The 19391-nt window shown below is 39.0% G+C and overlaps 1 protein-coding gene across 1 annotated transcript in view; it reads right to left on the bottom strand.

Moving 5' to 3' along the window:
* LOC123650598 (protoheme IX farnesyltransferase, mitochondrial) overlaps positions 1-19391 on the bottom strand; it is a 137332-nt gene that overhangs the window by 34316 nt on the left and 83625 nt on the right. Inside the window, exon 5 of the mRNA XM_045569485.1 lies at positions 6706-6776. Coding sequence (XP_045425441.1) covers positions 6706-6776 — 71 coding nt within the window. The remainder of the gene's footprint in view (positions 1-6705; positions 6777-19391) is intronic.

The raw sequence follows: 19391 nt of genomic DNA, 5'->3' as shown, positions 1-19391 counted from the left end.
CCTTCATCAGTGATCTTAGATAGAGCTTCTGGATAACTTGCTGCGACTTCTACATCAGCACTTGCTGCTTCACCTAATACTTGTATGTTAACAGAGAAGTCTTCTTTCCTAAAACCTCATGAACCAACCTCTGCTATCTTTAGATGTTTCTTCTGCAGCTTCCTCTCCTCTCTCAGCCTTCACAGAATTGAAGAATGTTAGGGCCTTTCTCTGGATTAGGCCTTGGATTAAGAGAATATTGTGGTTGGTTTGATCTTCTATCCTGACTACTAAAACTTTCTCCCTATCAGCAATAAGGCTGTTTTGCTTTCTTATTCATGTGCTCACTGAAGTAGCACTTTTAATTTCCTTCAAGAACTTCTTTGCATTCTCAGCTTGGCTAACTGGTGCAAAAGTCCTCACTTTTGGCCTATCTCAGCTTTCACCATGCCTTCCTCACTAAGCTTAATCAGTTCTAGGTTTTGATTTAAAGTGAGAGTTGTGGGACTCCTTTCACTTGAACACTTAGAGGACATTGTAGGTTTATTAATTGCCCTAATTTTCATATTGTTTTGTCTCGGGGAACAGGGAAGCCTAAGGAGAGGGAAAGAGACAGAATGGCCAGATGTTCACAAACTGATTTAGATACAGTATACTTTCCATTTATGTGCTTTTTTCTCTTTTAGACAAGATAAGCAATGGGAATTTACATGAAGTAGCCTTAAAAATAAGGAAGTTCTATGAGCATCACAATCGCCACCACCATTCCCTTTATATAGGATGGCACAGAGTTATCACCCAAACTGGAGGATGTTGAAAGCGAGAGAGGACACTATCAGTGATTCCCCTGTGAGAATAGGTGTGAACCAAAACTTTCCTGGGCAAAGCCACAAGACATTCAGCCCAATTTACAATCATACCACGTGGCTGAACACTTTCCCCGCACAATCTCTTTGAACCTAGCCATCACCTGATATACGCATAACACTGACACTTTCTCTGCTTTCTTTCACTGACTTGGTTTAATCCCTGGATCTGCTGAATAGCTAGAGATGCATCCTTGGGCTACAACGTCTGGCCAAGAGCTGCTTCCTCCCCACTTGCATCAAGGCCATGTACTCTAAATGGTTCTCGCTGGGTTCTTTGGTATATTTTGTCTCTGGCTTTCACCGAGGGAGGGATGCCTTAGAAACCCATTTGTTTTCCTCTACAGAAGTCGCTGAGGGCATTCTTCTAACATCATCACTAAGTATCCCTTTTTATTTTTTAAAAACTAAGAGGCAGAAGTTTGGTCTTCCTAGAGTGGTGTTTTTTTCTTATGGACAAAGAGACTTTTAGAGACAGTGTTAGTGCGCACCCCTCCCCACCACGTTTTTCTGGAAGAGAGAACTAAAGCACAGAGGATGGCAGCCAGGCGCATACATAACTGCACCCACAGAGCCACAGAGCAGAGGGCTGCCTTAGGGAATGTCCCCAGGTCCTCAAAACAATCACAGAACAGCTAATCCAGGCATATGTGTCTTTCCTTAAGTATGACTACATTACTTTAAAACTTTAGAAGTAAATTTTATTCATTTAAATACAAATTTAAAACAAAACCTGTGATAAGTTTAAAAAGTTAATGCAATATATATTTTTTCCATAAGTGTTTATAGTATGTCTTTAGGTTGGAAAAGAGTCAGTGTATGTACAAGGCTGAAATAGCTGTCATCAGCAAAAGACTTTCAAAGGGTTTCTTTCCCACACTTTCTATGCTGCTGCCCATTGACAATGATAGGGACCCACACTTTACAGGCCAAACTGTAAATTAAGTCTGTGAAGCTGTACAGATTCAACAAGCCATATATCATTCCAGATCAAATGGGGTAGTAAGTATGAAGAAGAAAATTTAGAAATAAGCTGGCTAAGCTTTGTACTTAAATGGCCAACAGCCATCATGAACATAAAAACTGCCAAAGCTAAGAAATAAACATTAATGGATCATCCATAGGACTTCCTACTACACCCCTATGGCCACCCACTTATTAAATGTCTGTGTAGAAGATAATATCATACTAAATTATGAAGATACTAATTGGCAAGATATGAAGTCTTCAGTTTTAAAACTATGCTTCTCAGTATGAGAAGATTTCTGCCCCAGACTCTTAACAGTTCCTTGTATCTATTTAATAAATTACATCCTGGCTATAAAAATAAGTCTGTGTCTAAGTCTTTCAGGCCTGTAATTTGCCCCAATAGCAACTCAGATTTCTTCTCACAAGTGAGATTCTGCCTGGGCTTTCTTGCAAACAAAAGTTTTTAAACAAGACTAACAGTGGTACTATAACCCTTTTCCTTTAAAAAGGAGCCAATCATAATCCTGAAAGACACAGCGGTGAACACCATAATCCTGAATGCTGAAATCCTAGGAAAAAATCAAAATCCCTAAAGTACGAAATCCCAAAAATATAATTCTGGAAAACATAATTGCAAAAATTCTTTATAAGATATTTACGTACATTTTTAAAAGGGAATTTATTTGAGAAACTATTAAAAACACAACAGAACACTTCACTTTATTGTGTCACTTGACACAATAAAATAAGCAATAACAACATACATATTTTTGCAAGCATAAACACCCAAGTACCCTAACGACAGCTGCACGAGTATAACCGGTATGAGCAGACAAATCATATTCATGAAGAAATAGGTAAAAAAGGGAAACATATAAATGCACATCACTATGCTTGGTAATTATGTGCATTCATCTTTATATTAACTGTGGTCACCTGAAATACCGTGACAAACAATGTAAGTCTTTTGATGAGCTCAGTCAAAAACTGCAATGGGTCACTACATATGCAGTCGCCTAAAGAGCTGAGATCTCACAAAATTTTATCTTTTACAAATGCAGATGTACAAAAAGGACATCTCTTCAATTACTGAGGATGTGTCAATGTTTTTATATGCATTCATAATGTGCACACACAAGCTCAACATTGTGATAATGTGCTTTCATGGAGTCAAATTTGCAAGAACTAAATAAAATTAGAACTCTCTGAAAGTCTCTACACAATTTAGACCTCTGGTATTGGAAACGATATGAAGATAAAATACACTGCATAGAAAGTTGTAAAAAAGAATGTTGACAATTTAAAAATAATGAAAAAAAAACCCTAAAAAAAGAAAAAGTAAACAAACAAAACCCAAAATTTGATATATGAAAAAGTATATTACAGGGATAGATTATGGGCAATTGCATGGAGGTAGCCATGAGAGTTGGCCAATTTTCACAGTCATTAACTATATTCTGAAATCCCTCATCACGATTAATAGTTACTTATTCTTTCTTTTAGGGCATGGCTCTCCTCGGAGAATACATTCACATTCATTTTCTACATGGCACTGCTCTTTTTGAAATTATTCTGTGATTTGACACACACTGATATGAGCATTCCTTACTAAATTCTTCTGTCTTCTGTGCCATGTTTCCGTGTTATTTTTGGGTATGCAGAAATCCATTCTGCGTGTGCTCATATACAGACCACAGATTTGGTGTACACAATACTGGTGATAGAACAGCAACACCATTGTGTAAGTGTCTTTCTTATCTTACCATGAACATAATTATTTCCCAACCAGTTAGTAACTTTGTTGGCTTCTTTAGTCAACTGCGGTTTTAATTCATTAAATGCTCCTGGGATGCCATCAGCTGGAAGGAAAGCCAATGCAGGCAAACGATGCATCTTTAAATTGAAGTTTTCATTGCTGCCATATTGCATGGCCACTCTATGCATCTGAATTTTCCGTCAAATGCACTGGGCTGAATGGTCAAAACAAACTTTATTGGCAACCCCTTGAAATTCACTTTTAGAAGCCTTGATCGCTCCTAATTCCAAATCTGTGGACTCAATTTAAATCCATTTTCTTCTACAAAGTCTAACAAATCTTCAAATATGCATTTACGGAGTACTTTACGTTTTCCAGTCATTAATACACAAATGAGCAGATAAGTTCTAGAATTTCTGGATCTAACAGGAACATGAATTGTACATAGTCGATAAAAAATAGTGGGGACAGTTTTTAAAGTGCCATCGATTAGCTGGTTTTTCTACGTTAGATTTAGTGGTAAATATAAGAAGTCTGTCTTCTTCAACAGTCAAATCCCTAATCAAGAATAGTTTAGTATTTAATGTGTTTTGTAACACTGAAGAAACCTCAATATTAGCAAGTGTCTTTGATTCAGAAGGTCACTGAGGTTCTTGAGTTCTTTTTATTCTCTGACAAAGGGTGTTTTTTGAAGGCAAGCATTATATGTGAAGGGGCAGAAGTACAAAACTGAACAATTTGTCAGGGAAGATTTCTTGTATTTTTTGCCTGCATTTTCACTTCTTCTGTGATCTTCGGAACACTTGCTGCTCTTATATTTGGAGAGTGGTTGTGACTTACAAATTTTCTAAGTATATGCTGCCCATTTGAAAGTCTGGTTATTGCTTGCCCATCACAATTAAGCAATTTTCCGCTTTTGAAGCACCAATAATAATTAGCTTTTAAACTTTTATCTTCTACCATTAAATAGCCTTGTACACTTAACTTACCACAGCCTTTTTGTGAGGGAATAATTTCACAGATCTCTTCCATTGGGTTATAAGAAATACAACAAAAGGGAATGAAATTTGGCATCCTCAATACAAAACTCCGTATTAGTCAGGGTTCCACAGAGAGCCAGAGGCAACAGCATACGTATATAGATATATGGGAGGCAATTTATTAGGGAAACGGGCTCAGACGATCATGGTGGCTGAGAAGTCCCACAACAGATCATCTGCAAGCTGGAGACCTGGGATGTGGGTAGAGTGGCTCACTGAAAGCCTCAGGACCAGGGGTCTACTGGTTTAAATCTTAGACTCCAAACAAAGGCCAGCAAGCCCAGAGTTCTGATGTCCAGGCAGCAGAAGAAAAGTCCGTCCCAGCTCTCAGAGAGAGACCAATTTTCCTCCTTCTGCATTTGTCCTCTCTGGGCCCCCAGCCAATTGGAACGTGACCACCAAAAATGAGGGCAGATCCTCCCCATCTAATTCACATGGACTCACACATTAATCTCCTCTGGAAATACCCTCACAGACACATCCAAAATATTAATAATGCTTTACCAAGTTTCTAGGTATTTCTCAATCCAGCCAAGCTGATACCTGAAATTAAGTCTACAAGTCAACCCCTTGTCAACTTGGCACCCATATGTATCTCCTTAAACCATATTTAATTTCCAAATAAAGACAATAATAAGGTAATAGTTCTGCCTAACATGATGTAACTGCACTGTGATTGTGACTTTGGGGATTTTAGATTTTAGGGATTTAGACATCAGGGATTTTGACCTTTTGGGATCTCAGCATTCATGATTACGGAGTTCAGGATTGTGTCTTTCAGGATTATGATCCAAACCCCCTTTTAAAAAAAAGAGCACTGCTAATTACAACCATTAAGGCCACAATGCTCCCTCCTGGATGTACTGATAGACTCTGCTTCAACCACACTGGACAAAGTGAAGCGGGCTACTAGTAAAATGGTGGGCCTTTATCTGATTACCATTATATACTTGCTGGGCCTGTTCCCAGACTTCCCCTGCTGCTAAAAGAGGGTACGATTTCACTGGGAAAAAACAACTGGACAGAAATTCCACATCATTAAGAACTTACTTGTGATTTGACCAGTGGCAAGAGCAGCTTTTAGCTTTTGAGATGGTTTACAGAGTTTGCATTTTCCCCTCTAAAACAACTTTACTCAAATAAAAGCACTTCTGACAGTTTCTAAATCTAAAACACAACACATAACTTTGCGTATATTTCACAAAATAAAATAAAACATCAGTAGATGTGAGGTTTTTTGTTCTTATATTTTCATCTGGTTCTATTGCTCTTTTTAATATAATGGTATTTTAAACACATTAAGAATGGAATGGCTAAAAGCAGCTAATATTAAAAATCATTTTTACATAGACTTATCTGATTATATCTACATTTGCTTCCTTTATTGTTTTACTTAGTTTGTGATTCACCAGTGTTAGCCCCCAAAATTTTATGCTCCACGAGGGCCTTGCCTGGAAACACAAAGAGAGGATGCACTGATTGAGAACAGACAGTAGAACCATTCAGCCCATTTTATTCTTCTAGGCATGATATATATCAGACACAAGAAAATATTCCAAAATGCCAGTTTAGAGGTCTCCAGGAAGTAAAATGTTTGATTATTAACCATTAGTGATATTAAAATATTTATATGCCATTTAGTTCTACTTAACTGAATTTGGTGGCAAGGAGAGTAATGGAGGCAGTACTTCACCTGGCCTGTAACAGTATTAGCAGTTCAGCTGAAAAAGTAAGGTTTCAGACATACCCTTCTGCTGAGACCCTGTACGGATTTGTCTGAAAATCATTTGTGTTAATGGAATGTTTTTATCTTCGGCTACCACAAGTGAAACAAAGTCTATGTCTCAAATTTGAATTTAATTAAAAAAATCACATAAGTTACTTCCACAAAAAACCTAAGCAAATCTTAGATACATCTTAAGTACTTTACATTTTGCTCAGAGGTGGAAAGTACTGTGTAACCATACCAACCTGTCCTTTTATGAGTGTGTCACCTTCACTTCACAATTCAAGGCAAAAGGCTGGGAAATGATTCAAGATGAACAAGCAAACGTATGTCCTATAATGGGGAAGAGAATTATACTCATGATTTTACCTGATCTGTCCACGAACCAGAGGTCTGTTCTTTGTCCTATTCATGTTTGAGTCAAATGGCACCTCAAAAAACTGTAGAGAGAGTGAAAAAAGACAAAATATTTAATACAATATGAACCGATTCTCTTCTGCTTTAGCATTGAAAGTTTTTCACAGCAAACTGTTTTAATTTTGGTATCTTTATTAAAAGGACTTGCTCTGTAAAATTTGGAATCAGTCAAAAGGCCACACTCAAGGATCCAGAAGGGCACATGTGGCCCCGAGGCCGCAGGTCCCCTACTCCTCACCCAAACAATGCAGTATAGTTTTAGTTGTTTACCTGTTAAAAGACAAGGTCCAGGGTATTATCAAAACTCATTTTCCAAAGCCTTGAAAAACTTAAACTCTTAAATTTGTTATCAATGTCTCTTACTTGTCACCATTTTTGGAACAAAAGAGTGCTCAAATAATGCAGGATGTTGGTATTTTAAGTTGGGAGTCTGCCAACCTGCTCATTTGCTGACAAATTAATAAACTTTTCTTTCCTTTTCCTCAAAAAAAAAAGAAAAAAAAAAGTGCCCTGATTGGATTATTATTTGAGAATACCTTTGACTAAATGGGCTTGAAGTAAATCAGAAGATGAAACAATAATTCAGTGGAAAGTCTAAGTCAGTATTTCCCCAACTATGTTTCCTAATAGTGCCTGGAGTTGCTTCCAGAAAGAATGACTTGATGATCAAATCATATTAATACAATAAAGAGGCTGAGAAATCCCGAAGCGAAGGAATCTAATTAACTTTGCTTAGTCAGTGTTTCCAAATTTATGAAACTATGAAACCAATTTTCAAGAAAAACACAATTAACAGATTTTAGAAATGTCTGGTCTGAGTATACTCAAGTGATAGGGATCATTTCTTACTCTTGTTTGTATGCTTAGCTCTTTGTACAGTGTGTCATAGTCAGTAGGTGTTCTATAAATGTTAGAAAAAATAAATACTAATGCTAAAAAGACAAGTAACACTTTATTTTGTTGTACTTTTTCAAATCATCTAGTACTATCTACTAATAAGTAAACGTTAAAAATGAAAGAAAATGTTATCCTGAACTATTTGAGAAATTTAGAATTTATCTTTGTATGTTAAGACATGTGGAAAGTTGTATTCCCCTTAATTTTCTAAAAAACCAAAAACATATAAACAAAAACATATTTCCTTACATATTCCTTTCTTCTACCCTATGCTACAAGACTGTCTTTACTTTTAATTTTTTTTTTAACAATGTCTTACTATTCCTAAACACAATGACATCTTCCAATAGTTTGGTTTTTTGTTTCTCTCATTTCTTTCAGGTGACTGTAGCCACTTCACTCACAATATTCCATGTAGTGATCCAAAGTGAGAATTCCCTGTCACTTATGCTAAGTATCTCATAGCCCTGGTCCCTCATACCTGGCTCTTAATGACTGCCAGTTGCAGCTCATTTTGCCAATGGTCAGGTATCTCTGATCCTCAGACCTTTAAAATAAAACCACATACCATCTAATGATAACCACCGCTATCCCCAAAACATTAAGAAAGCATACATTATATCTAAGAATAATAGTCATTCTTCTCCCGATGGCTAACCTACAATGCATGTTATATGCATTGTAAAAGGAGGTATATGTCCAGGCCAAGTTTTGAGAGCTTCCTGGGTACTACTGCAGGCCAACAATTTGGCTACAGTCAGGGAAAGAAACCAAACATCAGGATATCTGCTTTGCCTTTCTTGTTCTACCAGAGGCCATAGCTGCATGCGAAGACCCCAGATTAGGAGATGGCAGTGCTCATTCTGCAGGTGGATTTTCTGAATTGGTTTCTGTTGCAAGCAGCTGTGGCAGCTGCTGTTTTTATCAACTGCAGAGTATTCCATTTCATGAATATACCATAAAACCAATCTCATACAGATGAAAATATAGGTTGTTTTTCATTATTCTGTATTACAAACATCCCTAAACATGAATCTGCATATGTATGCAATTATTCCTATAGGATAAATCCCTAGAATATTCCCCTCCTTTTTGTTTTTTTTTTTTTATTTCAGCTCATCATGGGGGTACCTAAGTTCAGGTTATATACATTGTCCATGTCCCACCCATCCCCCTGAGTCAGAGCCTCAAGCGTGTCTATTCTCCAGACAGTGCGCCTGGCACTCACCATGTAGTCATACCTCCATCCCCTCCAGCCACTCCCCACCTCCCCGAGTCAGCACCTTCAAGCATGACCATTCCCCAGACGGTGCGCAACGCACTCATCATGTAGGCATACATCCATCCCCTCCCCTCCCCCCCGTCTCAGTCTGATATCCAGTTGGTATCCTTCCCTGATGTGCATTTAGGTGATGATCAGGGAAACCAATTTTCTGGTGAGTATATGTGATGCTTGTTTTTCCATTCTTTGGATACTTCACTTAATATAATGGGTTCCAATTCTCTCCGGGAGAACCAAAGAGATGTCGTATCACCGTTATTTCTTATAGCTGAGTAATACTCCATGGTATACATATACCACAGTTTACTAATCCATTTGTGAATTGATGGGCATTTGGGTTGTTTCCACATCTTTGCAATTGTGAATTGTGCTGCTATAAACATTCGGGTGCAGGTGTCTTTTTTATAGAATGACTTTTGTTCTTCTGGGTAGATGCCCAATAATGGGATTGCTGGATCGAATGGTAGGTCTACTTGAATCTGTTTAAGGTATCTCCATAATGCTTTCCACAGGGGTTGCACTAGTTTGCAGTCCCACAAGCAGTGTATGAGTGTTTCTGTCTCTCCGCATCCACGCCAACATGTGTTGTTTTGGGACTTTTTGATAAAGGCCATTCTCACTGGAGTTAAGTGATGTCTCATTGTGGTTTTGATTTGCATTTCCCTGATGATTAGGGATGTTGAACATTTTTTCATGTTTGTTAGCCATTCTTATATCTTCTTTTGAAAAATTTCTATTCATGTCCTTTGCCCACTTTTTGATAGGGTTGTTTGATTTTTTTCTTGCTGATTTTCCTGAGTTCTAAATAGATTGTTGTTATCAGTCCTTTATCTGATGTGTAGTATGCAAAAATTTTTTCCCATTCTGCAGGCTGTCTGTTTATTTTCGTGACTCTTTCTTTGGCTGTGCAGAAGCTTTTTAATTTAATCAGGTCCCATTCGTTTATTCTTGTTGTTGCTGTGATTGCCTTAGGGGTTTTCTTCATAAATTCTTTGCCTAGACCAATGTCTGTAAGAGTCTTTCCTACATTTTCTTCTAGAATTCTAATAGTTTCCCACCTAAGATTTAAATCTGTTATCCACTGTGATTTGATTTTTGTGAGAGGTGAAAGCTGCGGGTCCTGTTTTAGTCTTCTACATGCGGCTATCCAGTTTTCCCAGCACCATTTATTAAATAAAGAATCTTTTCCCCAGAGTATGTTTTTGTCTGTTTTGTCAAAGATTAGATGGCTATATGAGGATGGTTTTATATTTGGATTTTCTGTTCTGTTCCATTGGTCTGTGTCCCTGCACTTGTGCCAATACCAAGCAGTTTTAATAATCATAGCTTTGTAGTATAGTTTGAAGTCTGGCAAATTAATACCTCCCATTTTGTTTTTGTTGCTTAAAATTGCTTTTGCTAAACAGGGTCTTCTCTGGTTCCACATAAAGCGTAAAATTATTTCTATATCTGTGAAAAATGATGTTGGTAATTAAATAGTGATTACATTGAATCTGTAGATAACTTTGGGCAGTATAGTCATTTTAACAATGTTGATTCTTCCGATCCACGAGCATGGTATGGTTTTCCACCTATTTACATGTTCTGCGATTTCCTTCCTCAGTGTTTCGTAGTTCTCCCTATAGAGGTCCTTTACCTCCTTAGTTAAATATATTCCTAGGTATTTTATTTTCCTTGTTGCTATATTTGAAGAGTATTGAGTCCTTAATTTGGTTCTCCGTTTGACTGTTATTGGCATATATGAATGCCTCTGATTTGTGTGTATTTTGTATCCCGAGACTTTACTGAATTCATTGATCAATTCCAGGAGTCTCTTGGTTGAATCCTTGGGGTTTTCTACATATAACATCATATCATCCGCAAAGAGTGAGAGTTTGATTTCTTTCCCTATTTGGACTCCCTTGATTCTGCTCTCTTGCCTGATAGCTCTCGCAAGGACTTCCAATACTATATTGAAAAGTAATGGGGACAGTGTGCAGCCTTGTCTGGTTCCAGTTCGAAGTGGGAATGCTTTCAATTTTTCCCCATTCAGTATGATGGTGGCTGTGGGTTTGTCATATATGGCTTGTATCATTTTTAGATAGGCCCCGTCTATGCCTATTTTGTTAAGTGTTCTTATCATAAAAGGGTGTTGAATTTTGTTAAATGCTTTTTCTGCATCTATTGAGAGGATCATATGGTCTTTATTTTTGCTTCTATTTATGTGGTGAATTACATTTATAGATTTACGTATGTTGAACCACCCCTGCATCTCTGGAATGAAGCCCACTTGGTCATGATGGATTATTTTTTTGATAAGCACTTGGATACGATTTGCTAGGATTTTATTGAAAATTTTTGCATCTATATTCACAAGAGAAATTGGTCTGTAGTTTTCTTTTTTTGTTGCATCCTTTCCTGGTTTTGGTATTAAAATTATGTTGGCTTGGTAAAATGTGTTGGGGAGAATTCCATCCTTCTCGATATTGGAGAATAGTTTATGTAGGATGGGCACCAGTTCTTCTTTGTAGGTATAGTAAAATTCAGGTGTGAACCCATCTGGTCCAGGGCTTTTGTTTTTGGGAAGGTTTTTTATTGCTGTTTTGATTTCAGATCTAGATATCGGTCTATTCAGGAATTCTATTTCTTCCTGGTTGAGCCTGGGAAGGCTGTGTGCTTCTAAAAATTTGTCCATTTCCTCCTCATTTTCCAATTTGTGTGCATAAAGATTTTTGTAAAATTCATAGATGATGTCATGTATCTCTGTGGCATCAGTCATGATTTCTCCTTTCATGTTCCTGATGGAGGTTATTAGAGTTTTTTCTTTTCTGCTCCTGGTTAGCCTAGCCAGAGGTGTGTGAAACTTGTTTATGTTTTCAAAGAACCAACTTTTTGTTTTATTAATCTCCCTTATGGTTTGTTTGTTGTCCTTTTCATTCAGTTCTGATTTGATCTTAATAATTTCTCTCCTTCTGCTGGGTTTGGGGTCGGTCTGCTCTTCCTTCTCCAGCTCTTTGAGTCTATTCATTAGATTGTCTGTTTGCAAGTTTTCTGTCTTTTTGATATAGGCATTTATGGAAATAAATTTTCCTCTCAGGACTGTTTTAGCTGTGTCTCATAGATTTTGATAAGTTGTGTCTCCATTGTCGTTTAATCGTTCAGGAGAAGGTTGTTTAGCTTCCATGACTTTGAGTAGGAATGAGAATTTCTGTTAGGGTTCATTATTACTTTTATTCCGCTGTGATCTGAGAAGATGCATGGTATAATTTCTATTTTTTTAAACTTTTTAAGACATGCTTTATGTCCTAGGATATGGTCAATCTTGGATAATGTCCCATGGGCTGATGAGAACAAAGTGTATTCAGTGGATTTTGGGTAGAATGTCCTGTAGATGTCAGTCAGGCCCATTTGTTCTAGCATTCTATTTAAGTCCATTATTTCTTTGTTTCTTTTTTGTTTGGAGGACTTGTCCTGTACTGTCAGAGGTGTGTTAAAGTCTCCGACTATCAACGTGCTGTTATCTATCATTTTGTTCAGATCAAGTAGGGTTTGCTTTATGAATCTGGGTGCACCTAAATTGGGTGCATATACATTAAGTATAGTTATGTCTTCTTGTTGAATTGTACCCTTCACCAGTATATAGTAACCATCTTTGTCTTTCATTACTTTTATTGATTTAAAAACTAAGTTTTGGAGATTAAAACCGCCACTCCAGCTGTCTTTTGGCTTCCATTTGCTTGAAATATTGATTTCCACCCTTTTATTTTCAGTCTAAATGCATCCTTGCAGGTTAGATGAGTTTCCTGAAGACAGCATATACTTGGCTTGTATTTTTTTTAACCATTGGGCCAGTCTATGTCTCTTGAGTGGGGAATTCAATCCATTCACATTTAATGAGAGAATTGATATGTGAGACTGATTTCTGTTCCTCATGTTGGCTTGAATTTCATTATTCTGTTTTCTCACTTGAGCCATTGTGATAACTGACTTTTTATCTTCTCTTGAGTAGTTTTATATTCATGGGTCTTTCTTTTGCTGGTCCATGTGTAGCCGTTTTGAGTACTTCTTGGAGAGCTGGTCTTGTCTTGGTGAATTCTCTGAGTTTTTGTTTATCTGAGAATGTCTTAATTTCACATTCATATATAAAGCTGAGCTTACCTGGGTATAAGATTCTAGGCTGGGCATTATTTTGTTTCAGAAGAGTGAGAATGGGGCCCCAGTCTCTTCTTGCTTGTAAGGTTTCAGTTGAGAAATCTGGTGTAATTCGGATGGATTTTCCTTTGTATGTAACTTGCTTCTTTCTCCTAACAGCTCGTAGAATGGCCTCTTTAGTGGAAATTTTGGTCAGTCTGATAACTGCATGACGTGGTGTGTTCCTATTTGGTATGAATCTCCCAGGGGTTCTTTGAGCTTCTTGAACTTGTATATCTAGAGTTTTGGCAAGACCTGGGAAATTTTCCTCAATTATGTCTTCAAATAGCTTATACAATCCTTGTTTATTGTCTTTTTCATCCTCAGGAATGCCGATAACTCTCAGGTTAGGCTTCTTCACATAATCCCACATTTCTGGTAGACTCTGGTCTTTACTCCATCTCTGTGACTGACTTATTTAATTGGAAAGTGTTATCTTCGATCTCTGATATTCTCTCTTCTGTTTGATCTACCCTGCTCTTGAGACTTTCCACTGTATTTTGTAGCTCCCTGAATAAATTCTTCATTTCCAGGAGTTCAGTTTGATTTTTCTTCAATATTTTGATTTCTTTAGTGAATTTTTCTTCCAAGTCCTGGATCTTTTTTGTGGTATCTTTGTGTTGGTTATCCATTTTTTCTTGCATAATATTCAGCTTATTTATGATCCATGATTGAAATTCTTCCTGTGATATATTGCTATTTCGAGTTTGGTTTCTGTCAATTGGTGGAGAATTAGTAATCTTCTTCGAAGGCGAGGTTTCAGCTTGATTCTTTATACTCCCAGAGTTCTTTCGCTGAGGCCTTCCCATCTGGATCAATCCTTAGGTCCCTTCTTTCAGCTAGCTTTAGGCTGGACAGAGGCACTCCGTGCACGCTGATCTTGGGCTGTGCAGCAGCCCAGGTAAGCTGTCTCCTCTGTCACTAGGGGGAGCCCTTCGCGTGCTGTTCAGGATTTTGCTGCCTCAGCTGGGGGGCTGCTCCTGTTGGGTCCAGCCCCAGAGAATTAATTTGGCCTGAAACCAGTTTGAGAGTCCTGTCACTGGGCTGATTTAATTGCAGATGGAAAGTGACCTTTTCCTTGCCTCTTCCTCTCCCGAGGTGGTTTCTGCCTCTCTCTGCGCGAAGGACAGCGGCTGGTGGGGCGGTGCCCATGTTCCCCCAGCGCCCCAGCTGCTCCAGCTCCCGGGGCGACGGCCCCCTGCCCCAATGTCCGCAAGGTCCACGCTCCGCTCCCTCGCGACTGGGGAAGCCCTCAGTGTTCACGCAAAGGCAGAGCTCCTAGTGGGGGACCACAGACTAGGGGATGGAGCTGCCCAGTTCCCAGTCGCCCCTCAGCGGCTGGGCTGGGGACCCCGACAATGGCAGCTGCCCGCGTGCCGGTCGCTGGCGCTGGGGGCGAGTGTTCAGGGTCCGGCAGGGGCCGGGGGAGCCGGGATTGAGGGAGCCCAGCCACCCACGTAAAGGGACAGTTCGGCGTCCCCCAGGTGTCTGTCGCTGCCGCCCAGCGCGAACCCTCTCCCGCGGGTTGCAGTCCGCCCACAGGGCTCCGGGGTCCAAAATGCCTCCCGCTATTGTCTCCTCTCCGCAGAGCCCCGCGTCTCCCGCAGTGATTCTGCACTGGCTTCAGGCAGATCCCTGATTGAGTGGGTGTGGGGGTCAGTGGGGAAACAGGCCGCTTTCCTGTGGGGCTGAACCCCCTCCCTCGCTGGTGAGGCAGGTACAGCCGACCCACGCTCCCCTCTCTATTGTCCGTCCCTGCACTCCCCAGATTTTCAGGATCTGATTTCCTGTTCACTTCAGTCTTTTCTTGCTCTCTGTGTCCCACGATGATTCTCCATGGATTCACACTGCTGTTCACACTGGGGAGCGATCCTCTAGCGTTGTGGCAGACTGAGATCCATGCCTTCCTCTCCAGGAGCACGAATCCAGGAGGTCACCACCGCTCCACCATCTTTTCCACCCCTGACCATTGGTCTCCCCTCCTTTTAAAATTACAGTCCTCCCTTGACTTGAATACACAACCTAATAGGGGTTGTAATTCTATATTCTCCCAATGTTCTTGTGTAGGGTCACTATTCAGTCAATACAATTTCCTTAGCACCTTCTACGGGCCATACAAGGGGATATAAAAGTCAATTAGATTCAGTACTGGCTTTCAGGAAATTCATGTTCTAGGTAGGGGTTGGCAAACTATAGCTCATGGCCAAATCCAGCCTGTACCTATTTTTGTAAGGCCCAAAAGCCAATAATATTTTTCACTTTTTTTTAATGACTGGAAAAATAAGTTAAAAGAAGAATATTTATGGTATATGAAAGTCAAATCTCAGTGTCCATACACAAAGTTTTATTGGAATTCAGCTACACTCATTTGTCCAAGTATTGCCATGGCTGCTTTCATGTAATAGCAGAGCTGGGGAGCTGCAACAGAGACCGCCTGACCCACAAAGTCTAAAATATTTACTGTCTGGCTCTTTACAGAAAAAATTTGCCAATCCCTAATCCACTAGAAAGACTGAGATACAAGAACCTTGTTAATAATAATAATGAGTACAGTACAATGAGAGAGAGATGCGCTGAGGATTATAGGAGCCCAGAGAATGGGCTATGAACCCAGCTGGGGAGGAAGGAAAGGGAAGAAAAAATTTCCTTTGAATACTCTTAAACTGAGGCTTAAAGACTCAGCAGGGTTAGATGGTTAAGGGTATAGGGTAGGATGGAAAAGCACCCGACACAAGAGAAAGCACAATCAAAGTAGGCACAGGAGGCAGAAATTTGATGATGTGCTTGAGTAACTAGCAGTCAGCACAGGAAGAGGTTAAGAGCTGAGCCTTCATAGCTAGAGAGATCAGGGATAAATTTCAGCTTTACCACTTACTAGTGGCTGTTTAACCTGTGTAAACCTAGTTTCTTCATCTGTAAAACGAAAACAATATATAACTGGCAAGGGTGATGTAAGCATTAAGATAATGTATATAGAGCTTGGCATATAGAAGGTGCAGTAATGATTAATTCAATTGCTATTACTATTAGTGTTGCTGCACAGCCGATGATGGCGCTCCGGAGGCAGGCCAGGAACCAGATCACAGAGAGCTTCACATGCCGTGCTAATGAGCCATGACTCTATATGTAGGGCATGTGTTTGGGGTTGACCCCTATGACTGCCACTTGAAAGGAAAGACTGTAATGGCCCAGGCAAGAGATGATGAGGGCCTGAACAAGGGCGGTGACAGTGGAGATGAAGAGGAACTAACATATTCCTTTGCCCCTAACACAACGAGCCTTGCCCAAAGTAACCCTCTATACTCAATCTCTTATCTTTAAATACAACCACCGTGTGCAACCCTGACTTTCTCTTGGGCTCCACTTTTGTCATGTCACTTGATTACTTTTTCTTTCCATTTGGATGTTTTAGCATAATCAGAAACTCAGTGTCTGTCAAATTGAACAACATGTTTCGTGAAAATCAGTTACCTCTCCAGATTTCCTGATTTTTTTGTTAAACATACAAGTTCTCTATAACCCATGTCAAAATCTTTAGGACTGGCTGTGATTTCTCCCATTTATTAGCCAACTATATTCAATTTATCACCAAGTCCTAATAATTTGGACTTTATAATATCTCTCAAATCTATGCCTCCTGGTTCACTCTATTACCACTACTATGGAATCACAATCAGACTACTTCAAACAGTTTGCTCAAATTTTTTTTCTTTTTTTTAATGCCTTTTATTTTTATTTATTTCATCTTATTTTATTTGAAACAGGGTCTCACTGATACACAGGCTGGAGTGTTGTGGTACAATCATATTAATAGCTCACTGCAGCCTTCAATTCCAGGGATTGAATGATCCTCCCATCTTAGCTTCCCAAGTAGCTAGGACTACAAGCACGTACTAACATGCCTGACTAATTTTTTAATTTTTTTTTGTAGAAACAGGGTCTTGAACACCTGGCCTCAAGTAATCCTCCCACCTTGGCCCCTCAAAGTGCTGGGATTCAAAAATATTTAATGGACTCCTCACTTCTTCCCAATGGACTTTGAAAGCCCAAATTCTTTAAAAGTTACATTGTTAGAAGGCCATCCCTAATCTAGCCCCACCTATTTCTAACCTTCTCACTTATTTTATTTCTATCCCCTGGTCACACTCCTCACCATCTTATAAACACAGCAAACTGCCTGTGGGAGTTGGCGACTTAGCCAACTCAGGTTGGAGAAAATATCTAGTGTCTGGAGCCTTAGTTCCCTCCACTGTAAATGAGAATAATTTCTCTAACTATCAAAGTTGTTCTGAGGATTTAAAAAGATAGTGTAAAACTTCTGTTCATGTCTTTTGCCCACTTTTAAGGGGGTTGTTTGTTGTGACATGAACAGAAGTTCTTCGAAGGAAGACAAATCCCCAAGAAACATATGAAAAAATGCTCAACATCGCTAACCCATCAGGGAAATGCCAATCAAAACCACAGTGAGATACCACTTTACCTCTGTCAGAATGGCCATTATTAAAAAGTCAAAAAACAATAGATGCTGGCATGGATGCAGAGAGAAAGGAATGCTTATACACTGTTGGTGGGACTGCAAATTAGTACAACCTCTATGGAAAACAGTATGGAGATTCTTCAAAGAAATAAATGTAGACTAACCATTTGACCCAGCAATCCCACTACTGGGTATCTACCCAAAGGAAAAGAAGTCATTTTATCAAAAAGATACTTGCACTCAAAGGTTTTAATAGCACAATTCACAAATGTAAAGATGCAGAATCAACCTAAGCGCCCATCAATCCAATACCATGGAGTACTTCTCAGCCATAAAAAGGAATGAAATAATGTCTTTTGCAGCAACTTGGATGGAACTGGAGACCATTATTTAAGTGATGTATTTCAGGAATGGAAGAGCAAACACCACATGTACTCACTAATTGGAAGCTAAATGACGGGCACACACAGGCACAAAGATTATGTGAAGGACACTGGAAACCAAGAAGGAGGTAGGGAAGGAGGGCAGGGGGAGGAGGAGGAGGAGAGTGATGGGTAAAAACTTACCAATCAGGTACAATGAGCACTATTCTGGTGACAGGCACACTAAAAGCCCCGACTTAATCATTATTCAAGTATCCATGTAACAAAACCATTGGTACCCCTTTAATATTTTGAAATAAAAAAAATTCTAAAAAGACAGTGTGAATGATGCATTGTAGCACAACAGGTTAAGAGATTCTGCTCATTTTTCACCTATGTCTGCACCCATTAATTAGACTGACGTTCCCTGGATCTTCAACTAACAAATTCCACCCATCCTTTAAGACTAAGTTCAAATTCAACTACAAACTGAAGCCTAAACCTCTGACTTAATGTGATCCCTCTCTGCTTTCAATCCCCATGGCACTTGTCTGAATCACTTTGAGGTGTATGGTTTCACCTTATGTGAATTCAAAACAATGCAAATAAAATAAACGTCAAGAATTATGTAATTCAAAAGGTATCAGATTAAGTGAATAAATCTGTTTATGATTTCACAACATAGCTGTATCACTCTAGCTGTTAAACAAAATATAGATTATCCACTGTTAGGCTCAACATTTTTCTTAATACAACTTACAAAGGTATAACTCACATGCAATAACCTGCATATATTTAAAGTATACAATTTGGTATGTTTTGACATGTATATACTCATGAAACTCCCACTACAATCAAGACACTGAACATATCCATCAGCCCTGAAAGTTCTGTCATGTGTCACTGTAGTCTCCTCTTCCACCCCACCGACCCACTTCTTGCCCTCAGGTAGCCCCTGAACTGGTTTGTACCCCTATGGATTATTTGCATTTTCTAGGGTTTTATGTAAAATGGAACCCTACAGTATGTATTCTTTTTGTTTGGATTTTTTGTTTTCCACACAGCATAATAACTTTGATGTTTACCATCATGCTAAGTATATCAACAGTTCATTCCTTTTTATTGCTGAGTAATACTCTATTATATGGTAGTATCACAATTTGTGTATCCATTCACTTGCTGATGGATATTTGGTTTCTGGATGGATATTTGGTTAATGGATATTTGAATATTTGGAACAGATTACAAAAAAACTGTTACGAACATCTGTGTACAAGTCTTTGTGTGGACATATGCTTTTCATTCTCAAAGTGAAATACACATCACGAATCATATAGTAGATGTGTTTACATTACTGAAGAAACTGTCAAACTATTTCACAAAGTGGTTATGCCACTTTATACGCCCACCAGCAGTGTATGAAACTTCTAGTTCCAGATCCTTCAAAAGC

Source organism: Lemur catta, chromosome 15 (genome assembly GCF_020740605.2).
Source record: "Lemur catta isolate mLemCat1 chromosome 15, mLemCat1.pri, whole genome shotgun sequence".
NCBI lineage: Eukaryota > Metazoa > Chordata > Mammalia > Primates > Lemuridae > Lemur > Lemur catta.
Note: the sequence above shows the minus strand (reverse complement) of the source record. Positions and strands in the feature narration are given on the sequence as shown.